The sequence below is a fragment of the Leptonychotes weddellii genome, chromosome 1 (assembly GCF_054177405.1).
Source record: "Leptonychotes weddellii isolate Sample4059 chromosome 1, ASM5417740v2, whole genome shotgun sequence".
Taxonomy (NCBI): Eukaryota; Metazoa; Chordata; class Mammalia; order Carnivora; family Phocidae; genus Leptonychotes; species Leptonychotes weddellii.
In genome coordinates, this window is record NC_138369.1 from 12878943 (window position 1) to 12903403 (window position 24461).

The 24461-nt window shown below is 45.3% G+C and overlaps 2 protein-coding genes and 1 long non-coding RNA gene across 5 annotated transcripts in view; 1 reads left to right on the plus strand and 2 right to left on the minus strand.

The window, feature by feature from the left end:
* FYCO1 (FYVE and coiled-coil domain autophagy adaptor 1) overlaps window positions 1-1445 on the minus strand; it is a 74571-nt gene extending 73126 nt beyond the window's left edge. For all 3 annotated transcript variants that reach the window (XR_014144437.1, XM_081816554.1, XM_081816562.1), the window contains exon 1: window positions 1301-1445. The gene's annotated coding sequence lies outside the window, so the exon portion shown is untranslated. The remainder of the gene's footprint in view (window positions 1-1300) is intronic.
* Window positions 613-2994, plus strand: LOC115943612 (uncharacterized). The gene is made up of 3 exons (XR_004078207.2): window positions 613-784; window positions 913-1098; window positions 1988-2994. It is a non-coding gene; the product is annotated as an uncharacterized LOC115943612 (long non-coding RNA).
* Window positions 2995-4843: 1849 nt separating this feature from the next.
* On the minus strand, window positions 4844-16202 carry XCR1 (X-C motif chemokine receptor 1). Its single transcript, XM_081816588.1, has 2 exons — window positions 15880-16202; window positions 4844-9927 (listed from the first exon to the last, which is right to left on the minus strand). The coding sequence occupies exon 2, from the start codon at window positions 9908-9910 to the stop codon at window positions 8915-8917; it is 996 nt and encodes a 331-aa protein (XP_081672714.1). The 5' UTR covers window positions 9911-9927; window positions 15880-16202; the 3' UTR covers window positions 4844-8914.
* Between the last annotated feature and the right edge of the window lie 8259 nt (window positions 16203-24461).

Sequence of the window (24461 nt, forward strand, 5' to 3'; positions counted from 1 at the left end):
CTGTTTCCTAAAGCAAGAGCCGTTTCAGATCCTTGTAATCACAGAAGGCCACGTCCCTTCACTGAAACAATTAGTTCTGATTTCCAGGATGATCACAACGATGGCCCACAACTGGACAGGGCATTCAGTAATTGATGAAGAGCGGCTGTCACAGAAGGGAGGGTCGAGTGGAACCCACTCAACACGGGCCCACCTGCGAAGGTGGGAGCCACAGAAAGCATTAAACCTCAGCCAGATGGCTCTTTCCCGGCACCAACAAGCAGGGGAAGCCGCATTAGGCAGATGGCAAGCGAGTAAAGCTTTCTACACAGACCACAGGGCTTGCAGGCGCAGGAGGGCAGTGAGCAGATTACAGCCTGATCCTCTGCCCTCAAAGAGCCCCTGACCCATTTCTCTGTGGGAAAGGAAACTGCCCGCAGTAAGGGCAGTAAGACAAGCAGAGGGGCAGAGACCGCTGCCAACACAAAGCAGTTTCTGTAAGTGTTCTATTTTTCTCTAGAGGGGGCAGCCAATGGGAGCTGTGAGGAGTGATAAGAGGCATCAGAGGACACATGTGCATTAACAGGGAACCACGTGGTTAATGTGTCAACCGAACACACTTTCCTTACACAAAAATAAAATAAAACCCAGCCCTCCCCCTACAACAACCCCCACCCTAGGTTCTGGATAGCACGGACTCTTATCTAGCCCAAGACCCAGGCGGCCACACCACAAGCCCAAAACCACAGGTGTTTCAGGAAAGATCATTGGGGGGCTATCTCGAGATCCTGCACGTGAACACGAGGTAAGGAGAATGGACCACGGCCTGAAGATGGCCCGGGATGAACGAATTGTCCCCTTATGGGTGGAAGGGCGAAATGAAAAGGTCTGCGCTGTCCCGGCCCAGCTAAGCCAGGAACTTCGCTTTTTAAGGTCAGCAGCCTCCCGGACAATGCAAGCAGAAACTCTGGGGACCTGTCTTCCTGTGCCTAAAGGATCCAAGGCTTGTTCTGAGACTCCCATATGGTGGGCTCCTTGCCGGCCCCTCGGCATCGGAGGTCCTGGAACTGGTGTTTGGGGGTCTTTCTAACTGACCACCGGAGGCAGCCTGGGTTCCAGGTTAGTTTCAGCCCCGGCCCGAGGTGCCTCCCAGACCCGCTGGATAAGGGCAAGGTCTCGGCGGGGTCTGGGGGAGACCCGGGATGGGCGGGGACGGTGAGGGCAACAGGTGAGAAGCCGCGCCCGGAGGGAAGTTCTCAGCTCCGAGGCCGACAGCGGCCCAGGCTCCCCCAAGGTCCGGCCGGCCCCCCGCGGCACTTACGCGCTCGTGGGTCCACCGCTGGGCAGAAGCGAAACTTTCTGGGGCCCAGCGGAAGAGTGCGGTAGCGCGGCGTGGCCCGCCATGATACGCAGAGCCGCAGCAGGCGGGCGCGGACTACAACTCCCGTCATGCTCCGCAAGGGCCGATGCCTACAAGTCCCGTCGGACCCCACAGCACCGGGGTTCCGATTACGACTCCTGGTTCGCTCCCTGCATCTCCCACTGGCGCCGCGGTGCCACCGGCCCTAGCTTAAGCCTTGCGGTCGCCGCGGACTCGTGTGTCCGCAGATTATCTATGTGGCACCTTGAAAGCAGTGTTGTCCCCGTGCGGCTTTTGGGAACTTGAAACGCGGCTAGTTCGAGTTGAATCGTACATGGGCTGTAAGTGCAGAAATACACCTGACTTCCAAAGACTTCGTATGAAAAACATAATATGAAATAGCTTATTTACTACTTTTATACGGAATACATGTTGAAACGATAATATTTTTGATACGTTGGGCAGGCTAAATGAAAAGCACTATGTATTGCTGGGCTTCCCATCTTTTGATCCCCTCACTTCTTAACACCGGGACCTACTGGAATTCAGTGCTCAAAAAGTAAATGTTAATGAATAAACTACCATCCCTGACTTCTGCCCCACTCTCGGCCCGATTTCTATTTATAAGTTCTATTTTCTATTTATAAGTTGCAAGGTATTCTGAGGATGGACTCGAGAACAAAACCTGTTCATTCATGACGTCTGCTATGGACACAAGACAGAGGAGCATCCAGACGCGGTGTACTTCAGCCTGTGACTGAAGCCTGGGCTCTTGTCATTCCTTAGCTCTGGCTGCACCATCCTTTACTGTCTGCCCTTGTTCCCACCATTCAATCTAGAAATAGCTTTCAATCTCACAGGATTTAGCTGGCGGTGTCCAGTCAGGTGCCATGGCCCCAACATTGCCTGGATGGGATCATACAGGAAAGGAAATAGATTTCCTAGTTAAGGTTAGGCTATGGCATGTCATTAGTGCTCTTTTATAAATTAATTAGGTATAGATAAATCAGTGGTTAGATGGATGGACTAGCCAATTTGTGAGGGTGGCAGGGAAGTGACTTCCCTTCTTGTTAAAAACTATGAAAGGAAGAGGAAAGAGGGGGAGGATGGCAAAGGGAAAGTCATTGTTTCAACCACAGTCTGAAAGGTTTTGTGACATATTATGGATGGGAGAGATTTTAATGTCAGATTTTAGTGCCATTTTCTCGGGACTGTGACCTCACAGCCTCGGGACTGTAACTCCACGTGATTGGGGCTGTGACCCCACATGTTCAGAGACGTGGCGCCAGTGAATAGGTCATGACCCCACGTGCCAGAGGACTTGACCCCATGTCCTTGAGGCCATGTCCCCACTTGATCAGGACTGTGAGCTCACATCCTCGGGGCGGTGACACCATGTTCAGGTCCATGACCCCATGTCCTCTGAGTAGTGACCCCTTGGGCCAGGGCCTGTGACCCCACATCCTCGGAGCTGTGACCTCTTGCCTCAGGCAGTGACCCCACGTGATTGGGGCTATGAATGTTGGAATGTGACCCCTCTGAGCCCTGATGCCCTCCTTGGTCTAAGTGGGAAACAGAAACCTCACAAGGTGGTTATGAGATGTAAAAATGGGGCCCGGCACAGAGCAGATCTCAATAAAAGTCTGTTTCCAATCTCCTGTGTGTGTCTTCAGTCAGATGCAATCTTCTGTGTGGGCAGGGTAGACACTGAAGCCTCACGAGGGGCTCTGAGATGCACGAGAATTCCCTGCATACCCACGGAGTTTGGTGCCCTATATTAGCCTGCTCATGCTGCCGAACAAAGTCCCACAGACTAGGTGGCTTAAACAGGTCTCCAGGGCAGAAGTCTATGATCAGGGTGTCTGCAGGGTTGACTCCTTCTGAGGCTGTGAGGGAGCACCTGTTCCATGCCTCTCCTAACTTCTAGTGGTTGCTGGCAATCTTTGGTGTTCTCGACTTATGATAGTATAACTCCGGTCTTCACATGGCATTCTCCCTTTGTCCCGGTCTGTGTCCAAATGTCCTCTTTTTATAGGGACACCAGTCTTATTGGATTATGGGCCTGTCCTCACCTATATGACCTCATTTTACGTAATTACGTATGCAGTAACCATCTTTACAGAGAAGGTCACATTCAGAGGTACTGAGAATTAGGTCTTAAACATAAGAATTTGGTGGGGAGTAGGAGGAGGACACAGTTCAACCCATACGTGCCAGAAACTATAGGTTTGTTCCCCTAAAGAACCTCATGGAAATGCAACTCATGAAATTATAAACCCATACACTTCATTTTTTTAATCACAGGAAGGGATCTTAGAGATAACTGAGTTTAAACCTCTCCAGTTACGCTGAGTAAATAAGGAGGGGAAGTGGTTTGCTAAAGATCCAGCCAGAAAGGTGAATGTGACTTCCTATAAAGACCAATATTTGTGGGTTTCCTCTAATTTTCAAATAAACAGAAGATACTTTGAAAAATTAGTAATGTTCAGTGTTGTTTTTTTTTAAACTCACATTATCCTTACTATTGGAAAAAATCAGAGGCAGATTGTTGAACCAATTATAACCAAAGTGAGGGGAAAGATATAGGTGGGTATTTCTTCCCCAAACTCCCGTAGTTCATTGCAAAGTGCTTTGAAATGGTTTTAATGACACGTTTAAGGTGACGTTTTCAGGGTGGGCCTTCCCAATTGTGTGGACAATCGAGCCATGTAATTTTCTCTGAGTCAAGAAGGTTCATCCAAGTCATCTGGAAAGAGGGCCAGCAATTCCCTGGGACTAGAGTAACCCTATGGAAATCTTTCCCCAAATAGGAATGACCAGAGCCTGGCCAACTTGAGAATGGGGCTAATTGGTCTTTGCGGTCTTATACCCCTCCCCCAACAAGGGCTTCCCGCTGCCTTCACACAGAGTAGGCCTCCACGTGTGGCCAGGAACATTCTGGAGGTCTACCTACCCCCTCTTACCTCCTGGCCCCATCTCTAATCCTTGCAACTATCCAGTTCTCCATGCCCACCCACTGCCATATCCTCTCTCTAACTATGAGTGATGCTCAAGTCTGATTTTCTGATACAGTCAAAGTCAAGGAACCAAGCTGCCATTGTCCTTCTGTCCCACACTTTCTTTTGTGGAGGGGCTAGGGGTATGGAAGAGGAGGTTACAGCCACCTTACACCTAAAATCTGGGCTGGCCCCAAGGTAGAGAGGGGAGTTCAGGATAACCCTTGTTCCCCTTCCCAAACTTCCCCCAAACCTTCAAAGTATCTTCCACCAAGTTTTCAGGATCCCCCAAATTCCCAGCATGAAGGGTATCATTCCTTCTGATTGGAAGGCTGATCACTGAAAAGTCCTTATTCTGACAGAATGGGTCATGAAATAGGAAAAAACCTTGGACTTGGAGACAGCCAACTTAGGCCAGGGGAGAGATGAGCCATGGAGCACTCAAGACACAGTTGGCTTCCTGGACGATTTTGCCTAAGGCCTAAAAAGAGCCAATTTCCCACCATCCAGAGCCACACAAGGCTTGTTCCACACTTTATCTCCAATCCTCCTCCTGTATTCCTCCCTCCACCCTAAATCCTAACCCAGATCCTCCATAAGCAGAGAAATTGTAGGAGTCTTATATAATGACCTTGGGTAGAAATGAGGGGAACACAGCCAGAGGTGTGTCCATACGTGCTAATCTTTTATTTGCGCATACGATACAAGGATGCTTTCTGTCTTTAAGAGACAATTGCAGTAGTAATTCCTATTTGGAGCTGAATCATTGGCAAAGCAAGTACTTTTTATGCATATGACCTCATGTGCACCTCCATCATGTGGGTAGAGTCTGTCTTTGTGTTGTTGGCATATACATAGTTTTACAGATGAGGACACTGAGGGTCTGAGAGGCCCAAGGTCACTGTGAGTCAGTAAAGGAGCTTGGATTTGGGGTTTGGGTCTAGGGCTCAGATCCTGAGAGCCTTCTCGGGTAGTCTACTTTGGGATATCTTCTGCTGGGCTTTTCCAGACTCATGGGCCTCCTTGTCCTGTCACAGGTAGGTTCCACAAATGAGAGCTGTCAGAAGTTCAGCAAACCAGGCAATGTCTGGGCTGATGGGCTCTAGGGAAGTGTTCGTGGGAAGCCATTGGGTGGTGCCTGGGGTTGACCAGAAGATGTAATGTAAGCAAGTGTGGAAAGAAAAAACAGAAGTAGAAAAAAGCCAAAAAGATGGTCTCCTATCCACTTACTCAACCAACCACAAACACCACGGGGCACCGAGGGAGATTCTAGACCTGCAACAGGAGCCTTGTGCTCTTGAGGAACTTCCACTCTGGCTAGGGTCATCTGAGGTCTGGGGCTGCCCTGCGCTTGGAGTTCCTAGTCAGAGACCAGCAAGGTTCCTCCCTTCCTGATTTTGTCTGAGAGAGCGGGGAGGTAGAAATGCTGTGAAGACATCTTCCCTAGGAACCAGGGTGGATGTTTTATGTGCCTGGAGCAGCAGGAGATCGGCAATCCTGTGTCCAGATCACTTTTGATTGACTAGAGGGGGAGGGACAGGCCCACAAGAGTCTAGCTGAGGTGGAACCATGGTTCTGTGGGTGGAGAGGGGGAAAGCAGGAGGTTGTGGCCAACAAGGGTGTGGTCAAGGTACGTAGAGAGTGGCCACTCGTGTGCAGTTCTTTGGCTGCGCTTTGCAGCTGTCTTGCCCACGTCTCCCTCTCTGATAGGATGCCCCTCTGTTTTCCCATTCACACCTCTGCTTCTCTGTGCCTTCCCCCTTGGATTCCCAAGGAACTAGATTAGGAGAAGACGCTCCACTCTCTACCCTTGGGGATGACAAAACATCACTAGAAATGTAAGGAGATGGATATGATTGTATTTAGTGACATGCTCTCAGGGGTATGGCTGAATGTGTTGAAAGAAATAGCGAAACATCTTTGGATGTGAAGGAATGGGATGGGATGAGATAATGAAGCGAACCTCTCAAAAGGCATGCTCTGTAGTAATGCAAGACCCCAAAACCTGCCTTCTAGGAAGAGTGGGGTTAACTGCTTTGGTTTTGGAGCTGGAGTCCTCTGCCCTTCTCCTCCCTGGGCTCAGCCTGCCCTCTGAATAAAAGTTGAACAAAACTTTAAGAGTATTAAGTTTGAAAGGGGCTTAGCTCTGAGCCCACAACTACCTCATTGTCTCCTTCCTTTTGCTGTCTCTTCTATCCGTGCTGAGTCACGTTCCCACCTATTAGTTGGCAAGTCCATGAGAGCTTTATCCCTTCACTGGTACACTACCCAGTCCTCTCCAACAGGTGCTACTGGCCTAATTTTTAAAATTAGACCTTCAGTCTTCCCCAGCCAGGTAAAATGCCTCTAAAGCTGGCCACCCAATTGCAAATGCATCATTGAAACCATAGCTGGAAGTGAAGGGGTGAATGCTTTACATGCTCTCTAGGCTCCAGCTGAGGGCTGTAATAGTAGCTACTTTATACAACAGGCATATATTGAGTGCCTACTGTGTGCAAAGTCCTGCTCAAGGGACTGGGGAAGACTCTGGAATTCTCATTTTCAAGGACTTACAGCCAAATATACCTAACTGGGGTGCAGGTCAGAATCACAATGGCCCCACTTCAGAGCTAAATCAGATTGGGACAAAGTCTGTGTTGTATGGGAAAATTTCAAAGATGGGTTTTATCTATGTCCTTGGATGTGACACTATGGGACAGTGTGAGAGGCAGGCATGTGTACCGCTAACTAAAAAGGAAGGTCAAGTATAGCCATTGCCACAGAGAGGGATAAGCAAGGTGCTCTGAGAGCGTAGACTAGGGAAGAAAGGTTAATATTTATACACTAGCAGCCTGAGGCAAGAAAGGTAGACTGTGTTCCCTAGGCATGGGTCCCCAAAATGCATAAATTAGAAGAATAGTGACAGCTGTCATTCTTTGCTCCCACTCAATACATAGTGATAGAACACTAAGACCCATGCTTGGCAGGGTGCAAGACCAGGTTCCTGCCCTCAGGCACTCTGCAGTCTGAGGGGGCAGGAAGATAAGACAAGAACAAATGTAACTATGACACATGGCAGAGCATGACAAATGCTATTTTAGAGGGGACAAGCAGAGTGCCACAGCATGCCAGAGGGTGCTCTTCCGATTTTCAGATAGGGGAGGGCTTCCTGAGGAGCTGGCCTTTCAGCTGGGTCTTGTAGGTAGCGGAGTAGAAGGACAAGTGTTCCAGGGCCCGGTGACCGCATGATGGGGGCCCAGAGGAGACTGGGGGAAGGGTGTCTGGAAGGATGGGAGAAGGGTGTGGTCTTTTGTGGTTGGATCCTGAGCTACATGGGGGTGATGGCAGAAGGTGGAATAACAATGGAAAAGTTCATTGGCACCAGATTGCAGGGGCCCTGAAAGACTTGCTGAGGTGTTTGGGCTTTATTTACATATAATGAGGAGCCACTAAGGGTTCTGAAGCACCCTGGTGTCCATTCAGAGGACACTTGGTGGGGAAAGGGATGAGCAGCAGGAGGATGCTGAGGAAGTGAGGTCATTTGGGGATGGAATCATGGGCATGCAATGAATATAGGCAAGAACAACTCTGAGGGACATGGGGAAGGCAGAGTCAACAAGACTTCACTGTGGGAGTGGAGGAAAGGGAAATGCAGGACTCAGAGATGACTCAGGTTTGGAGTGTCGGTGGCTGGGGGAAGCTGGTGCTGTCAACCAAGCAGGTGGAGAACATTTTAGGTAGAAAGTGATGAATTTAAAGTATCAGCTCAATATCCATCCAGAGAAGATGAGATGTTGCAGGAATCTTCACCCTGGATGCCTTGGCCAAGTTGGGTGTTAACTTATCTGGACCTTCAGACCTGGACTGTTGGTACCTGGAGGGTCGTGACGGTATCTCGTTATCTTTATGTCCTGCAAGCAAATGCTTCATGCAGAAGGTGGTGCTTATTGCATTCATTCTTTCCACAAAAGATTATTTATGGACTGAATATTCAGGTGCTGGTTCATGTGGCAGACACTGGAGCTATGACATGGAACATGTCTCCCATCTAGTTGTGGGTTTTCATGATCCAGATTGCATTCTGACTTACTTATTTGAGGACGTGCTTACCTTGGCCCGGCAGAACAGTCTCACCCAGCAGTCACTGAGGAGTGCAGAGCCAACCCCTCCAAAGTCAGCTGGCACAACCCTCCAGGCGGGCAGGGGACAGACCATCTACCATCAGCCTGCATCTGCACAATTAGCAAACACATTGAGTCTCAGACCCTCAGAAAGTCTTGGAGGATCCTCCTTTCTGGGAATCCTTCCAAGTTTTGGAGGCTTCTGGACTAAGCAATGTCTAAATGAATGAATTAATGAAGGAATGAATGATGAACTCAGCATCCAAGAAATGTTTTTCTGGATGGCAATATAAAGTTTCCAGATGGGAGCCACTGTCTGCAGAAGAGGAGACGTGGAGGACCTGCTGGTGGAAGGTATTTCTTTCACCCCTATCCCCATGGCCATGGCATTCCCTCCATGATGCTCCTTTCTGCCCCACTTCTCCCTGCTCCCTCTCCAGCAGCTCTGTCCACCTCCATTGGCACCACCAAACTCCCTTTCAATAGAAGGAGGCACCCTCACAATTGAAGGCGTCCGCAGAGTGATGGGGAATGCTGGCTGCCTGGTGCCCACAGAGCCAGAAGTGCTGGAGCAGACGTTTGAGATGTCTGCGGAATTTGACCCCAACAAAAACGTAGAGCACTGGGTTGAAGCAGCAGTGGGAGAAGGCAACATTGCGGCAGATGAGCAAGGCATAATCCAGCTGCTGGCTGAGCTCGCAGCTCTGGATCACCCCGAGTTTCAGCAGTGTCTGCAGAAACAGGACCAGGTTGTACGGCGCCCAGCTGAGGAAGTAGGCTGCCACAATGGTGAAGATGAGCCTGACTGTCCGGGGGCGCCGTTTGGACCGTGCATGGAACAGGGTCTTGAGAATCTCCACGTAGCAGAACAGGATAATCCCGATGGAGAGCAGGAAGAAGACGTTGTGCTGGTAGACTGAGACTAGGAACCACTTGCTTTCTGAGTAGTCACAGCCTGAAGAAAACACTTTGTGGAAGACAGCATCAGGGATGGAGGACAGGATGCTGGTTGCCCACACGGCCGTGGTCACCAGCACACGGCACTGGAGGGTGTGGACACGCAGGGACGAGAGGGGCCTCACCACCGACAGGTAGCGGTGGATGGTCATGATGGTCAGGAAGAAGATGCTGCTTTGGAGGCTGATGGAGAAGATCATGTTGAGGAGCTTGCAGAGGAAGTCCCCCAGCACCCAGCCCCAGTGGTACGCCATGATCCACACTGGCAACAAGCAGGAGAATGCCAGATCTGAGAGGCACAGGTTGAGGATGAAGACATTGGTGAGGGATTCCAGGCTCTCATACTTTACCAGGACCCACAACACCAGGCTGTTGCCCACTAGGCTGAGGAGGAACACCAGGAAGTACAGGATGGTGGTGCTGAAAGTGGCAAAGGTGAAGGTCTTGCTCTCACACAGAAAGCTCTGATAATCATAATCAAAAGAGGTGCTGGACTCTGGGGTGCCTGAGGGCTCCATCCAGACAAGGAGAGCATCTGAAATGACAGAGAGGCAGAGTTTCAAACCACGTGGTTAGGCTAGGATCCATAGGACCCGTATTACAAAACAAGTGTGTGGTCCATGGTCCAGCTACCCGTGGTGACCTCTCTGTAAGGAGACTAGGAACTTGGCCAGAACATGAAGTCACTAAGCATACTGTTTAGTTTGGTAGGTTTTTTTTTCTTAGCAACGCTCTCCTGATGAAGGAAGTGGTGTATTCATTTACATTCTGTCATATGCCCCCTTTCTCCTTGGAGACTGGCATTTGAGTAGCACTAAGCTAGATGGGTCTCCCAGTAGGTGTTTGAGAAAGAGCAATGGAACTGGATTCAAAGAACTGAGGTCAAATTTGGGCCCCATTACTATATTTCTGGGCAAGCTAACTAAGCGTTCTGAACCTCAGGTCCTCGTCTATAAAATAAGGCTAATGATCCCCAAATTGTTCCTTCATTTATTTAGCAAATATCTAGTGAGCATTTACTCTGCCTGCCTGCCTCCCTCCCTTTGTCTCTCCCTCTGTCCCTCACTTCTTTACCGCCTCTGCTCCCTCCTTTCCTTTCTTCCATAAAGTACAGAAATCCTGATGGCAGGATTGTTTCAGGAAACTTGCTGTCTCTTGAAACAGGTCCAAAAAGAAAGAAGCAAACATCTCTCATGTAAACTCATGTATGAAATAATCTCAAGACTACGATGAACACTGAGACTCTGGGACAGTCTCTAATCGTCACTAACACAGACATTCCCTGAAAGGAAAGTATATGTAGAGTGACCTCCAAAGGCCAAAGGAGCCATGAGGCCAAAGAAAAAGGCCGACGAAGTCCAGCTTGCCAAGAAATGGTTTATTAAAGGGGCCTTATGGACAGAAGTGTGTCTCATTGGGTGGCCGCAAGATGAGTAGATCTCTACACCCCCACCTCCTGTAAGACCTGATTTTATAGTCCTAGAGGCTGGGGAGTGCATAATGGGAGATGACTGGGAGGAAATGTTTGAGAACAGTTGTGTGTCATAGCCATATCTCCAGAGTAGATCAAGGCCATTATGCCCCAAGTGTATACTTAAGGGTAATTTATTATGCAAGTGGTTAGACGAAAGCAAAGAATTGTGGTGGTGATGGTGGTGCTGGTGTGTGTGTGTGGGGGGGGGACTGTGCTCAAGAACACTCCAGGTCACAGAGCGGTCATCATGGCAGATTTGTCCAAGATGGCATCAGGCTGGTTCACACACTCGTTAACACAGAGGATTAATTCTCCGAGCAGAAAGCTGCCTCATTCGGGAGTTTGGTTTACAGAACATCCTATAGAGACAAACAATGGCAATAACCTAAGTGTCCAGTTGAGGGGGAGTAGCTAAGGAAACTGTACTGAGTCACATTGATTCAATCCTCCAAGTCAGTGAGGTTTGGGAAACCATGAGACTTGAAGGCCAGGGAGAGGAAAGGGAGTGACTAAAGAGCCGGAACTCTGGCTGAAGGAGGTGAGTGAAGCTGCCGAGCCTTTGTGAAGGAAGATGGGAGATTGGAGCTGCCTGCACCAAGTCAGAGCCTTCTAATGACCTACTACGTGTCAGGCACTGTGTTAGCACAGGCTACTCACCAGCTCCTTCTGTCCTGTGACTGTCTGTAAGGCACCCCCCCCCCCACCTTATAGAAGAGGAAACCAAGGCTCAGACTAGTGAAGTGACCTTCTCGACGGTATAAAGCCAATAAGTAGGAAGGAGAGCTAAGCCCGGAGCCAAACCTAGGCCCTCCTGCCTTGTACTCGGAGGAGGAGAAACAGAGAAATAGCCTGAGTTTTTCACTTACCTAGTTTGGGATGGGAGGAATAATAAGGGAGTCTCAGACATGTCCTAGTCTAGGTAGTAAGTCAATTTGTGTCTCCAAACACCAAAGTGAGGATGCTCGAAAATATACATATGGTTGGTTTCTTTTGTATTCTTTTGATTCCCAAAGAGGACTACATAAGCTTTTGCATGTTTACTGTCCGCTTGTGTTTCTTATTTTGAAAGTGTTCATGGATTTTGTTCATTTTTCTCCTTGGAATAATAGTGTTTTTCTTATGGATTTTTAAGAGCACTTTTTAGTCTTGTCAACCTGTTGTGCTTCTTAGCTTTTAATTCTGTCCATGCCTTTTCATATTTTTTTTTTGACACTTAGAAAGTGGGAGCCTACATTTTAAAGAGGAGCTCATCTGAGTCAATCCAATAGTGCTTGATGACTTCTGACACATGCCAGGCCCTGCAACAGATGCTGGATTCTAGGGTGGAAACATGACTGATAAATAGTCTCTATCAGCAAGAGGCTTATAATATAGAATGAATAGAAATTGTACAAATGTCTGGGATTTCCTGTAGTGTGACTAGTTGGAAATGCAGATATTTTGGGACAGGGGCCTTGTAAGCACCCCTCATGTCATACAGGTGATTCCCAAAGTCTGCTGCCTAGCTCTTGTCCTCCCCTGACCCAGGGCCAGTGTAGGCTGACCCATCTTTTTTTTTTTTTTTTTTTAAAGATTTTATTTGACAGAGAGAGAGACAGCGAGAGAGGGAACACAAGCAGGGGGAGTGGGAGAGTGAGAAGTAGGCTTCCCGCAGAGCAGGGAGCCCGATGTGGGGCTCGATCCCAGGACCCTGGGATCATGACCTGAGCTGAAGGCAGACGCTTAACGACTGAGCCACCCAGGTGCCCCTGACCCATCTTCTTAATATCAGCAGCCCAGCAACATGGTTGGAAATTTCTCAAAATTAAGTGGCTTCTCCTGACAAAGAAGATATCTTGTCCCACTTTTATTTCAATTTACCAAAAACAAGTAGCTTTATAAACTCTCAGTGTTGTAACATCTCTCATGAATACAGAACAAATCAACATAGAGCTGGTTTGGCTTCCTTGGCTGATGATTTGTGTTGCATCACCAAGACAAGATAATCACATGTCTCTATATTTAGCGGAGTTCATATTTTCTCTTCAACTCTCCAGAATAAAAGAAATCCTTGCACTGGTCTGGGATGACAGGGAGCCAGTGGCCAATCTATTCAACTTCCATTTCTCCCACTTCACCTAGTCTTTTCCTGATCTGTGGTCCTGAATGATGCAGCTTGAATGGGTTGGTAAGAGGTTATCAAGTATTGAATTATTTACTATGGAGAAGATAATATAAGTGGGTTTCATTTCTCAGTAATGGTTGAGTAAGCTCAGATGTGACCAACTATTCTACAGATAAGAACTATAAACCCTGGGACAGAAACCAAACCTGAACCCAAAACCTTCCTCCAGGCACTGTTGAGCAACCAAAAGATGGTGAATACTGGAAGGGACCAGGCATTTGAAAAAGGAGAGCAGCTGAATGGCACAGGTGGGATTCTCACTTTTTGGCTTTGGCCTGGGGGCAGGAGCCAGTCATAAGGGGCAGCTAAAATTCCAGTAGCAAAGTCACAATATTTTGGTCTTGAAAAACCAGATGGCTGAGCTTAGGGCAACTAGAGCCACTGAAAAGGGAACTAGGGGACATCACAGAGAGGAAAGGGTTAGAGAGTGAGAACCCCAGGATCCGTGTGTTTACTCTGCCCAAATATTTGGCTGACCTCTGAACCATGGATGCCCCATGAACGCCGGAGGCACTGAACTGAAATTGAGCTGCTGCCCACTTCAGGGGAGGCAGAGTTTAGAGACTGAGCCGGCCACAATAATTGTGTGATGAAACAAACAACATATAAAACAATCATTACTCTTCAGAAGAATGAAACAGAATTCGGTCTGCACAACATAGCATCCATAATGATCAGGCTACATACAATACAACATCACTCAGCATGTGGAGAAATAGGAGAACATGGTCCATCCTCAAAAGAAAAAAACCAATCAAGAAACTGACCCTGAGATGACCCAGATGTTAGAATTTGTGAATAAGCATGGAAATGCAACTCCCTTCACTGTGCTCAAGGGACTAAAGGAAAATATATCTCTAATGAATGGAAAGATAAAATCTCAGCAGAGAAAGGCAAACTCTATGAAAGACCCAAAAGGAAATAGAAACCAATAACAATATGATATCTGGAAAAGCCAAAATAATTTGGAAGCAAAACGACATACTTCTAAAGAATCTGAATCAAAGAAAAAAAATCACAGGTGAACTGTAAAATATTTGGAACCAAATAATAATGAAAATAGCACATATCAAAATTCATGGCACACAACCGAAGCAAACTTAGATATGTATACCTTTAAACGCTTATATTAGAAAAAAGAAAGGTCTAAAATTAATGATCTAAAATCAATGACTCAGAAGCTGGGGGAAAAAAAAGAACAAATTAAACCCAAAGATAGTAGAAGGAAGGAAATAAAGATAAAAGAAGAAACAAAGAAATAAGGAATAAAAAGAGAAGAAATGTACAAAACCAAAACCGGTTGTTGGAAAGAATTTTTAAAAATGTAAGAAAACTTTAGTTAGATTGAGAGCAAAAAGAGAGAGGACAAATTCTGAGCAGCAGGTATGAAAGAATGGGCATTGCAACAGATCTTGAAGATTTTAAGTGGCTAACAAAGAAATATTATGATCAATTTTACATTAGATTGGCAATTTAAATAAAATGGACACATTTCTTTAAAAATTCAACCTACCAAAGCTGACACGAGGTGATACAGCAAATCTGTAAAGTCCTACCTTTATTAGAGAAATTTAATTAACTATAAAAGAAACTTTCTCACAAAGAAAACTCTAGAACTAGATTTTTCTCATGCATTCTGTCAAACTTTTAGGGAAGAAATAACAACAATCTTATACAAACGATCTGAGGTATGGGACGGAATACTTCTCAAATCATTTCAGGAGACCAGCATAGGCCGGATACCAAAACCAGACAAAAACATCCAATAAAGGAAACTACAAAACCAATATCCCTCATGAACGTAGACACAAAATTCCTTAACCACAGTGTTAGCACGTCAAATCCAGAAATATATTTTAAAAGGATAAAATACATCACGACTAAGTGGTTTTTATCCCAGAAATATGAGAATGGTCTAACATTTGAAAAATCAAGCAATTTAGGGGCGCCTGGGTGGCTCAGTTGGTTAAGCATCTGCCTTTGGCTCAGGTCATGATCTCAGGGTTCTGGGATCGAGCCCCACATTGCACTTCCTGCTCAGCAGGGAGTCTGTTTCTCCCTCTGCCCTCCCCTCACTTGCTCTCTCTCTCCCTCGAATAAATAAATAAAATCTTTAAAAAAATCGAGCAATTTAAGTCACCATATTGACAGAATAAAGACAAAAACTGTATTACATTTTTTGATCAATGCAGAAAAGTACTGGACAAAACCCAATACCGATTCATGATGTAAACTCTGAGCAAATCAGGAATTAAAGGGATATTGGGCATCTACAAAAACTATTCCATTTTTCTGTTGGTTATTCATTCCTTTACACAAAATGTCACAGGTGCTTCTGGTCTGAGCTTGGGAGGTCTCAGGGACAACAAGGGAGAATGGTGCCAAACCCCAAACCACTGTGAGTTACATTCTAGGAGCCTTGTCCCCTTTTGCCTGTCACTGCTCTCCCTCCCTGTCTCTGCTTGCCCACCTCAACCCCAAAAGAGCAAATTTAGCTTTCCAGTCTACAATAGATTTCTGGATCGAGAAACACAACCACTGATAATAATAACGCCTGACCTAAAGGCTAGGAACCAGATAACCCCCCTATACTTTCTTCAGCAGAAGAAAAAGAAAAACACATACGTGATAGGTCTACTCAAAGCGCACGCACCAGCTTTTTAGCAATGCAGACTTGGGGGAATCCCAAGACTTAGGGACTCAGACCCTCTGGAAGTAGGGCTCAGGACTCTGCATATTTACTAGCTCTCCAGTTGATTCTCATGCCCACCTAGAGTTCAAGAACCCCTGGTACAAGCTATTAACATCAGAGGAAAACATAAGTTAGAAATGTTTGTGAAGGAACTCACCTAGATCTACACCTCTTCACATGCGTCTCGAGGCAGAAATGGTACTTCTCTGTTGCATATTGCACTTCAAGAAACTGAAACACCTGCCCTGCCCGGAAGGCTAGAGGAAGATAAGGGGAGACTGTTGTGTACAGTCTCAGAGGGAGGCAGGGAGCCTTGACTAATCCCTCCTCTCCCTCTCCTGGCTTCCCAGCTTGACCCGCCCCCAACCTCCCTACTCCCACCCAAGCCCTCATGTAAGAACCTGGCCCCATCACTGGTCACCCGACCCGTCTCCAAAGGCAGGTGGGGTCGACAACTTAAGGGTCGTCTGAGTCCCTGGGTCCCACTGAGACTAGAGTCAGGTAATTTTGGAGTTGGAAGGAAGCCTAAAGGATAAATTTTTAAAAAGTTGTATTTGGATTTTAGCAAAAATTGTATTTTATTAACATACCAGTTACATAAGATGATGATGATGATGATTTTAAATTGAGATAATATTCCTGGAACAAAAATTTTACCATTTTAAATTGTAGAATTCTGTAGTGTTTAGCATATTCACAGTATTTACAACCATCATTGTTATTCAATTCTGGAACATTTCCAACACTCCCAAGAGAAATCCCATACTTGTTAGCAGTCAATCCCTTTCCCACTTCCCTCCATTCCCCCAGCAACCACTAACCTACTTGCTGTCTTTATGGTTTTGCCTATTCTGGACATTTCATCTAAGTGGAATCATACAATATGTGACCTTTGGTGATTGGCCTCTTTCACTTGGTATAATGTTCTGAAGGCTCATCCATATTGTGGCATGTATCACTACTTCATTCCATTTTATGGTTGAATACTATTCCACTGTATGGATACAGCACATTTCATTTACCCATTCATCAGTTGAGGGACATTTGGGTTGTTTCCACTTTGGGGCTACTATGAATAATAATTGAATATTCATGTACAAGTTTTTGTGTGGACATATATTTTCAGTTCTCTTGCGTATGTACCCAAGAGTGGAATTGTGGGGCTGTATGGTAGCTCTTTGTTTGAACTTTTTTGGGGAACTCTGCTTTTCACAGAGCTGTACCATTTTACTTACCCAACAGCAGTGCATGAGGATACCAGTTTCTCCCTATCTTCACCAGCACTTGTTCATTTTCTCTCTCTCTTTCGTTTTTTAATTATAGGGTATGAAATGGTAGCTCACCATGATTTTGATTTACATCTCCTTCATGAATAACAATGTTAAGTATCTTTTCATGTGCTTATTGGTCATTTGGGTATTTCCTTGAGAAGTGTCCATGCAGAAATTTTGCCTTTTTCAAGTTTGGATTATTTGGCTTTTTATTATTAAATTGTAATCATTATTTATATATTCTGGATACTAGAGTCTTCTCAGATATATTATTTGCAAATAACTTTTCCCATTTTGTGAGAACTTTTTAAATTTGTTGATAGTGTCCTTTCATACACAAAAGTTTTTAATTTTGATGAAAACCCATTTATATATACATTTTTAATTCTTGTGGTAAATTCTTGAGGGTAATGCTGGCCTCACGGGATGAGTTAGGAAGTATTCCCTCTGCTTCTATCTTTGGAAAGAGAATGTAAGGAATCGATGTAATTTCTTCTTTAAATGTTTGGTAGAAATCACCCATGGACCCATCTGGGTCTGCTGATTTCTCTTTTGGAAAGTTATTAATTATTGACTCCATTTCATAAAAGAAATGTCTGTTCACATTTTCTGTTTCTTCTTGTGTTGAGTTTTGACAGATTGTATATTTGAAGGAATTGGTATATAGTTTATCAAATTTGTGGGCATAGTATTGTTCATAATATTCCCCTATTACCTTTTAATGTTGATGGAGTTTGTAGTGATGTCTCCTCTTTCATTTCTGGGATTAGTAATTTGAATCCTCTTTTTCTTAGTCTGACTAGAAGCTTATTGATTTTATCAAAATTTTCAAAGAACCACCTTTGGTTTTTATTGATTTTTCTCTACAAAAATGGGATGATATTATGCACACTGATTTATTCTTTTTCCTTTAAACAAAGTGGCACAAACATCCTTCCAAGCCTATTTTATTCTAACAGTTGAAAAAGATTCCACTGCATTGTGGTGTCATATTTTACTTATTTCCCTGTCAACGGACACCCAGTTTGCTTCCAAGTTTTAAAATTACCCCAATGGTACAGGGGACATCAATGAAGATAGACCTTTAATGCACTGGTATTGATATTTCTAGGATGGATTTTCAGAAGTGGTGGATTTCTGGGTCATATGTGAATTTTTACATTTTGTGTATGTGAAAATGTATGTGAATTTTACATTTTGGTACATATTGCCAGACTGCCCTCTATTAAGGTTGTATTTATTTACATTTCCACAATAGTGTACAAGTGTCCGCATTTCCATGCACCTGGTCAAAATCGGATGTTACTAGCTTTAAAAGTTTTAGTCATTCTGAAAGGAGTAGAGAAATATCATGTTGTTTTGATTCAAACTTTATATTATTTTTAGCTGGGCATTTTTTGCCCCACAGCTTTATCGGCCAATTACGGGTATGTGTGTGTGTGTGCGTGTGTGTGATTGCTCTTCTGCCAAAGTAGGTAATTATTGAGAGGAGTCATATAGGAAGTGTTCAACAAATGTTTATTCCCTAAATATGAAGACACAATCTGAAACTTAGGTGTTCACAATTCCTCATGTTTGGTTTCAGTGTGAGAAAGAAGCCATGGTTTTGCCTTAAACAGAAAGTTCTAAAACACTGGCAGGCTGGATGAAGGTGGAACTGAGTTCCAGCCTCAGGCAGATGTGACGGGCAGAAGGGGAAGTCCAATCTTGGGTACAGCACAACGTGGACAGTGGCCTGGTGACCACAGTTCAGGTCTGGACCCATCTGTGGGGAAGTGGGATTCAGGGCAGAGACTAGCATCAGAGGCCTTTGGCATCAGCATCAGAGTGGGACCCTTGGCAGGAATTAATTGTTGTAACAGGAATGGCTGACTCTAGATCCCCTCGGTCCCACAATCTAACTGGGCCAAGTACAAGAGAGATGATTCTCTTTGAGTCCATACACATGAGACCAGGGATAAGCCTGGGTACATCAAAGGTATTGCACCTTTGGGAGCCCTGAGAAGTGCCTCCTGGCCTCACTGGGTGGTACATTCACAGGGAACATCTTCAGTCATGGAAGTGATGAGGGCCACCTTGAGTAGCCACAGAGGCCACGCATCTCATGGAGGGGTTAGAAGGGAAGAGCACAGCAGTTTGTGGATGGCAACACAGGAGACCACTTCAGGCACCTCATCATTAGCTGAAGTCGGCTTTCGGGGGTGGGGAGGACAGTGCTGAGGTCTTGTCAGATGGGGGCGGGGGGAGTGTGTGCTAGAGCCATTGTAAGCTGGACTTTGAGGTTAGCATGATCTTATTTGAAATTGAGGCTGGAGAGCTTGGGATCCCTCCAGTTATGCCAGAGTCTAAGGCAGAGTTAGATCAATGAGAGGAAATTAAATAGTCTTATCTTCAAGAGTTAAAGGAAGACATGACTCCATGAAGGTCATAGTATGTCACTGCACAATAGGGCCTCAAAGTTATTTTTAAAAGTTAAATTTATTATTACTGAATAGGTAATAGAGTCACAGGAGTCAATGTGGATCATAGATCAAAAATCAAAGATCCATATTGAAAAAGCAAGAATCCACAGCTCCATATTAATAATAAATAGGTAAGTAAGTAGGTGAGCGGGGAGGGCTCTGCTTATGGGAGAGCCCAGTAGGTAACTATGGAGGTGGAGCGGGGGTTGGAAGATCACTGTACAACTGTCACAGAGAAGGCTGATTCAGGCAAGAGCCTCTGATGGATGCTGACTCTAGGGGTGGGAAGTTTTGATGAGGGGCAGGATTCTAAATTGTTTCCATACAGACTACTCATCAGTTACAAAGGCAATAGTAATTATATAGCAGAGAAATCAGACAACACCTTGACCAAATGATCAAATTTAACATCCCCAATGAGGGGCAGGTGGATGTCATGTGTGATGTCCGGAGGAGGACACAATATGGCTCATGTAATATTCCAGACAGGGATGCATGACCTGAATCTGAAGATGGTGCATCATGAGACAGACCCAAGTGAGGAATGTCGTGTTAAAAAGCAGAGAGCTCTATTCTTCGGAAATGTCAGTGTCAAGAAGGGTGAAGAAGGCTGAGGAACGTTTCTGATTAAAGGAGGTAAAGGGACATGACAACTGAATACAGCACGGAGCCCTAGACTGGATTCCGTGCTAGAGGAAAAAGTCTTATGAAGAACATGATCGCATCAACCTGCTAAGCTGGGACACCCATAAGTAGATTAGATACAAGGGCTAGGTCAACACTGAGCCTACTGACTTGATCACTGCAGTGTAGTTACTTAAGAGAATGTTCCCGTTCATTGGAAGCACACCCTGAAATATGTAGGGGTAATGGGTTCTACAGTTTACTTTCAAATAACTCAGAAAGGAGGGTCCGGACCAGATGCGCATGATACTGCTGTGGGGTAAAATGTTAATAATACATGAATCTGTGAAAAGAGTTTGGAAGTGCTGTTGGCGGGGTTCTTACACTTGTCATTTTTTCTGTTTGAAATTATTTTCAAATGAATAGTGTAAAAGCTTAAAAAACCAAATGTATGCAGTGCAAAATCTTACTTCCTTCCAATCCGCCCCATGCCCCAAACACTTGTATTAATTTCTTGCATTCCCTTCTAAAGTGTCCTTTTGCAAACACAAGCGTGGACATTTACGTTCAGGTTATTTTTGCATGAAGTCACAATCTAGAGATTTTTAGCCTCTCAAAAAGCCATACCAATAGGGTCTTCCTTTTTAATTTCTCCACAAGTCTTTGTTATCAGCATAACATGCAGGAGTGTCAACCTTTTGCTGAGTCAACAAAAACAAATGCCAAGTCATGATGACATCTTCTTCTCCTCCTCCCTGTGGAGGCGAGTGACCCACAGCTCTTCTGGTTCATCCGGGGAAGCAATGGGCCAGTCTAAAGCAGTGGGCCGTACACATGAGTCATCAAGTGAATCTTGGGAGCTGATAATCAGCCAAAAGCTGGAATGGCCAACCTAAAGAAATGAGGCAGCCAAGGCGTAACTTGAGTCAGAAAAAGAGTTTCTCCTAAGTTGTATTCCTTGGTGTCTTCCGAAACATGGAGCTCAAGCCAGCAAGAAGGAAACAGAGATCCTCAGACACCCCTCTGGAGACTCTGATTCCGTAACTGCAAGGTGTCTAAAGTAGCTGGGATCCTCCCCTGTCCAGCGGGAGGGTATACATAGAGAAACATCTGTTTAGGGAGCCACCATCACTCTGCCAAGTATTGACCTGATCAGAAGCAACACTCTGAAGAAGGCATTTATCAATATTCAGATTTTACACATGAGCCAGCAGAGGTGCCCAGATGTGAAGTCAATTGCCCACAGTCAAAGAGCAAGAAAATAGTAGCTAAGTGGGAGGGGGAGTGGGGGAGGGAAAAAGAGAATCCTAAGCAGGCTCCACGCCCAGTGTGGAGCCTGATGCCGGGCTCAATCTCACTACCCTGAGGTTATAACCTGAGCCAAAATCAAGAGTCAGACACTTAACTGACTGAGCCACCCAGGTGCCCCACTTATATATACTCTTAATCAAATACTTATACAGGTAAAGTTCAGGGTGATCATGTATTTGATATCTTAGAGGACATTTTAGTCAAACTAAGGTATATAATGAGAAAGAGGACAAAGAAAAGGATGAGCTCAGGGCTTCCACTTACCAGCTCAAGCTCTGCATAAATGACCTGAAAACTCCGTATCTGTCCTTAAAGAAATGCTATTTCCCAAAGCCACAGGGCTAAGATTTCTGAACGCCAAACCAACTCTCAACCTGCAAGTGTTTGAATTACAATGTAAATCAAATCCACAGTATTGCAAGGTGTCTTCTGTTAAAGTGAGGGCATTGGTTGGGAAGTCATGGGATTCTGGAAATTGGAATGTGGACATATAGGAAGATCTCAGGGAAGCTGGGGGTATAGAATCCCTAAATCCTCCTGATTCTTCTTTGCTAGTAGAAGCAGTCCTTCTACCTCTGTCCGACTCACAAAGTCATCATCAAATGGATGTGGTATATATGAGATGAGGCCCAAGCAATCCCTGAAGGCACAAGTAAGTCATATGAGGAAGTAGCCCAAATGCCCATGGCCCCTATTTATTCTTGCTACACTGCCTTCTCTCTCCAGCCACACACCTATGACCTCATGAGCAGTTTCCTAGGACCCGCTGAATGAAGAAGAAAAAGACTCACGTGGTTTACAGCTGGCTCTGTATGACATGCAGGTACCACCCACAAATGGTGGCATCCCTCTCTGGGACATCCCTGGATGACAGTGATGAAGGCCAACCCTCTCCATGAGCAGAATTTTGAGCATTGCACCTGGCTGTTCATTTTGCTTGGAAGGAGAAATAGGTACTCAAATGCCCAGTCCTGCTATTTACAGCCTCTGAGTTCCGTTCCCACAGACCTTGTCCTGTACAGAGCAAGTTCGCTAGTTGACTTCAGAAAGAAAATCTTACTTCCCTGATTTCCATATTTGGGGACAGAGAGGTAAAGAACTCTGTCACTTCTATGGAACATGCAGTTTACAGGTTCATTTCCTACTTCTACCAAAAAGAGGAAAGTGTGCTTACCCATTTTTCACTTCCACTTGACTGAGGCCTGAATACTCATGACCAATGTCCCCTCCAAGGTTTTTTCCTTCAGTACAAATTGAGGTATGTGTAAAGTAGATTGTACATTTACTGATATATACACTTATAATAACAAATGTGCATATATTTACAATCATAAAGTCATACTTCCAGCTGACATGATACAACTGTCTTGCATACAGCTGCAAATATGCTAACCCTTCCCCCAGACAGGTTGCAAAGTCCCTGGGTGATATTCATTCTTTTCCTTGATACTGTGTAACTTGAATATGTGATGTAAAGTTAATTATTATTATGATAACACCTCATGTTAGAAGAGAGTAAGAGAGGGAAGAAAACAAAAATATTTGCTTAATATATATGTATATAACATATATATGTATATAAACATATTCATAATGAAACAAGGAAGAAATATTCATAATAGTTATAGTTTTCATTTCTGTATCTGGTCACATGGTCATAGCTTGTATTTACAGCTATCTTCTTCCACTACTTGTTCCATATTCCCTTTGCCCTCAGCAAGTCCCTTAGCCAGTCATGGTTCTTTGTCTAGTGGGTGACCCAAACCTTCATACCTAAAACCTGGACCATTAACATTTCTGCTTGAATTGGGTTGTTGTGATTTCCCACTGACTTTAATCACAGGACTTGGTAATACATGATAAGAGACACCCTAAGGGATCTGATCTCCTGTACTCCAGATATATTCTGCCTTACTTCTCTGGTGCAGTAGCAGATCAGTTTCTTCTTGGTGGCCAGGATCAATCACCCAGCCAGAACAGTGACTCCCTTCTTTGCCTGTTGATTCAGAAGCAAGAGAATTCCAAAGTGGCCAGGTTGTCATCTCAACTTTCTGGTTCAGTGGGATCATTGTTGTGTCTCCCTATGGAAGTATGTACATCGTGGTCTAAGGTCTCTCCCAGCCAACCCCTTCTCCCTCTCCCTTTATCCTTCCAGGCATTTCCCCCAATAAATCTCCTGTACATCTGATCCTCAGTTGGTGTCTGTTTTTGAAATTCCAAGGGAGGAGAAGCTCAAGGGCCATCTGAGGGTCTCAAGTCTGGCATGGGGTCATCCTTCTCTCAGGAGGAATAGGGCCCTGGGCAAGGAACAGGATGAAGAGACTGACAGCATTCAGAAGGCCCACCCACCTCTCTGCTGGAACTTCCAGCCTGTCTCTGGCTGGGTGGCTTGGTGCCCATGCAGGCAGAAGGTGAAAGGCGGACCTGAAGGTGTGAACAGGAGACTCCCCTTCAGAGCCTTGGGTGATCCATCCCAGTCCAGCCTCCTTTGATGCATGCTTGCACTTGCCCACTTCACTCCACCACACATGCTGTTTCCTCTGCATTAAGGCTCTTGCTTCCCTCTCTCCTAGCTCATTACCATCCCTCCTTGACTTAAACTTCACCCTCTTGAACATGTCAGGCTCTTTGTTGATTGTGGTCTTTTGTAGCAAGGCATTTCCCTACTGATGGCAACATTTTTATCCAATAATGACTTTAATCATCATATGCCAGGAGCCAACATTTACTGAGCACTTACCACATGCCAGGCACTGTGTAACTATTTGCTAGACTTTACTCTAGACTATACTCTCCATGAGGGCAAGGACCATCCTCTGTCTTGTTTGTGTCTCTATCTCTCCAGGGACTAGGACAGTGCCTGGAACATACTAGAAGCTCAACAAACAGGTGTGGAGTAAAAATCCCCACAATGAACCTAGCAAGCCTTTCCTAGTGTTTTTGTAGTATGGGAGATTAAATATAGTTGCAAATGTTTTACTGCTCCTTCCATTGAGAGGCGAAGTCTAATTCCCTCTCTTTGAATGTGGGCTGGTCTTGGTGACTTGCTTGACCCATAGAATGTGCTGGAA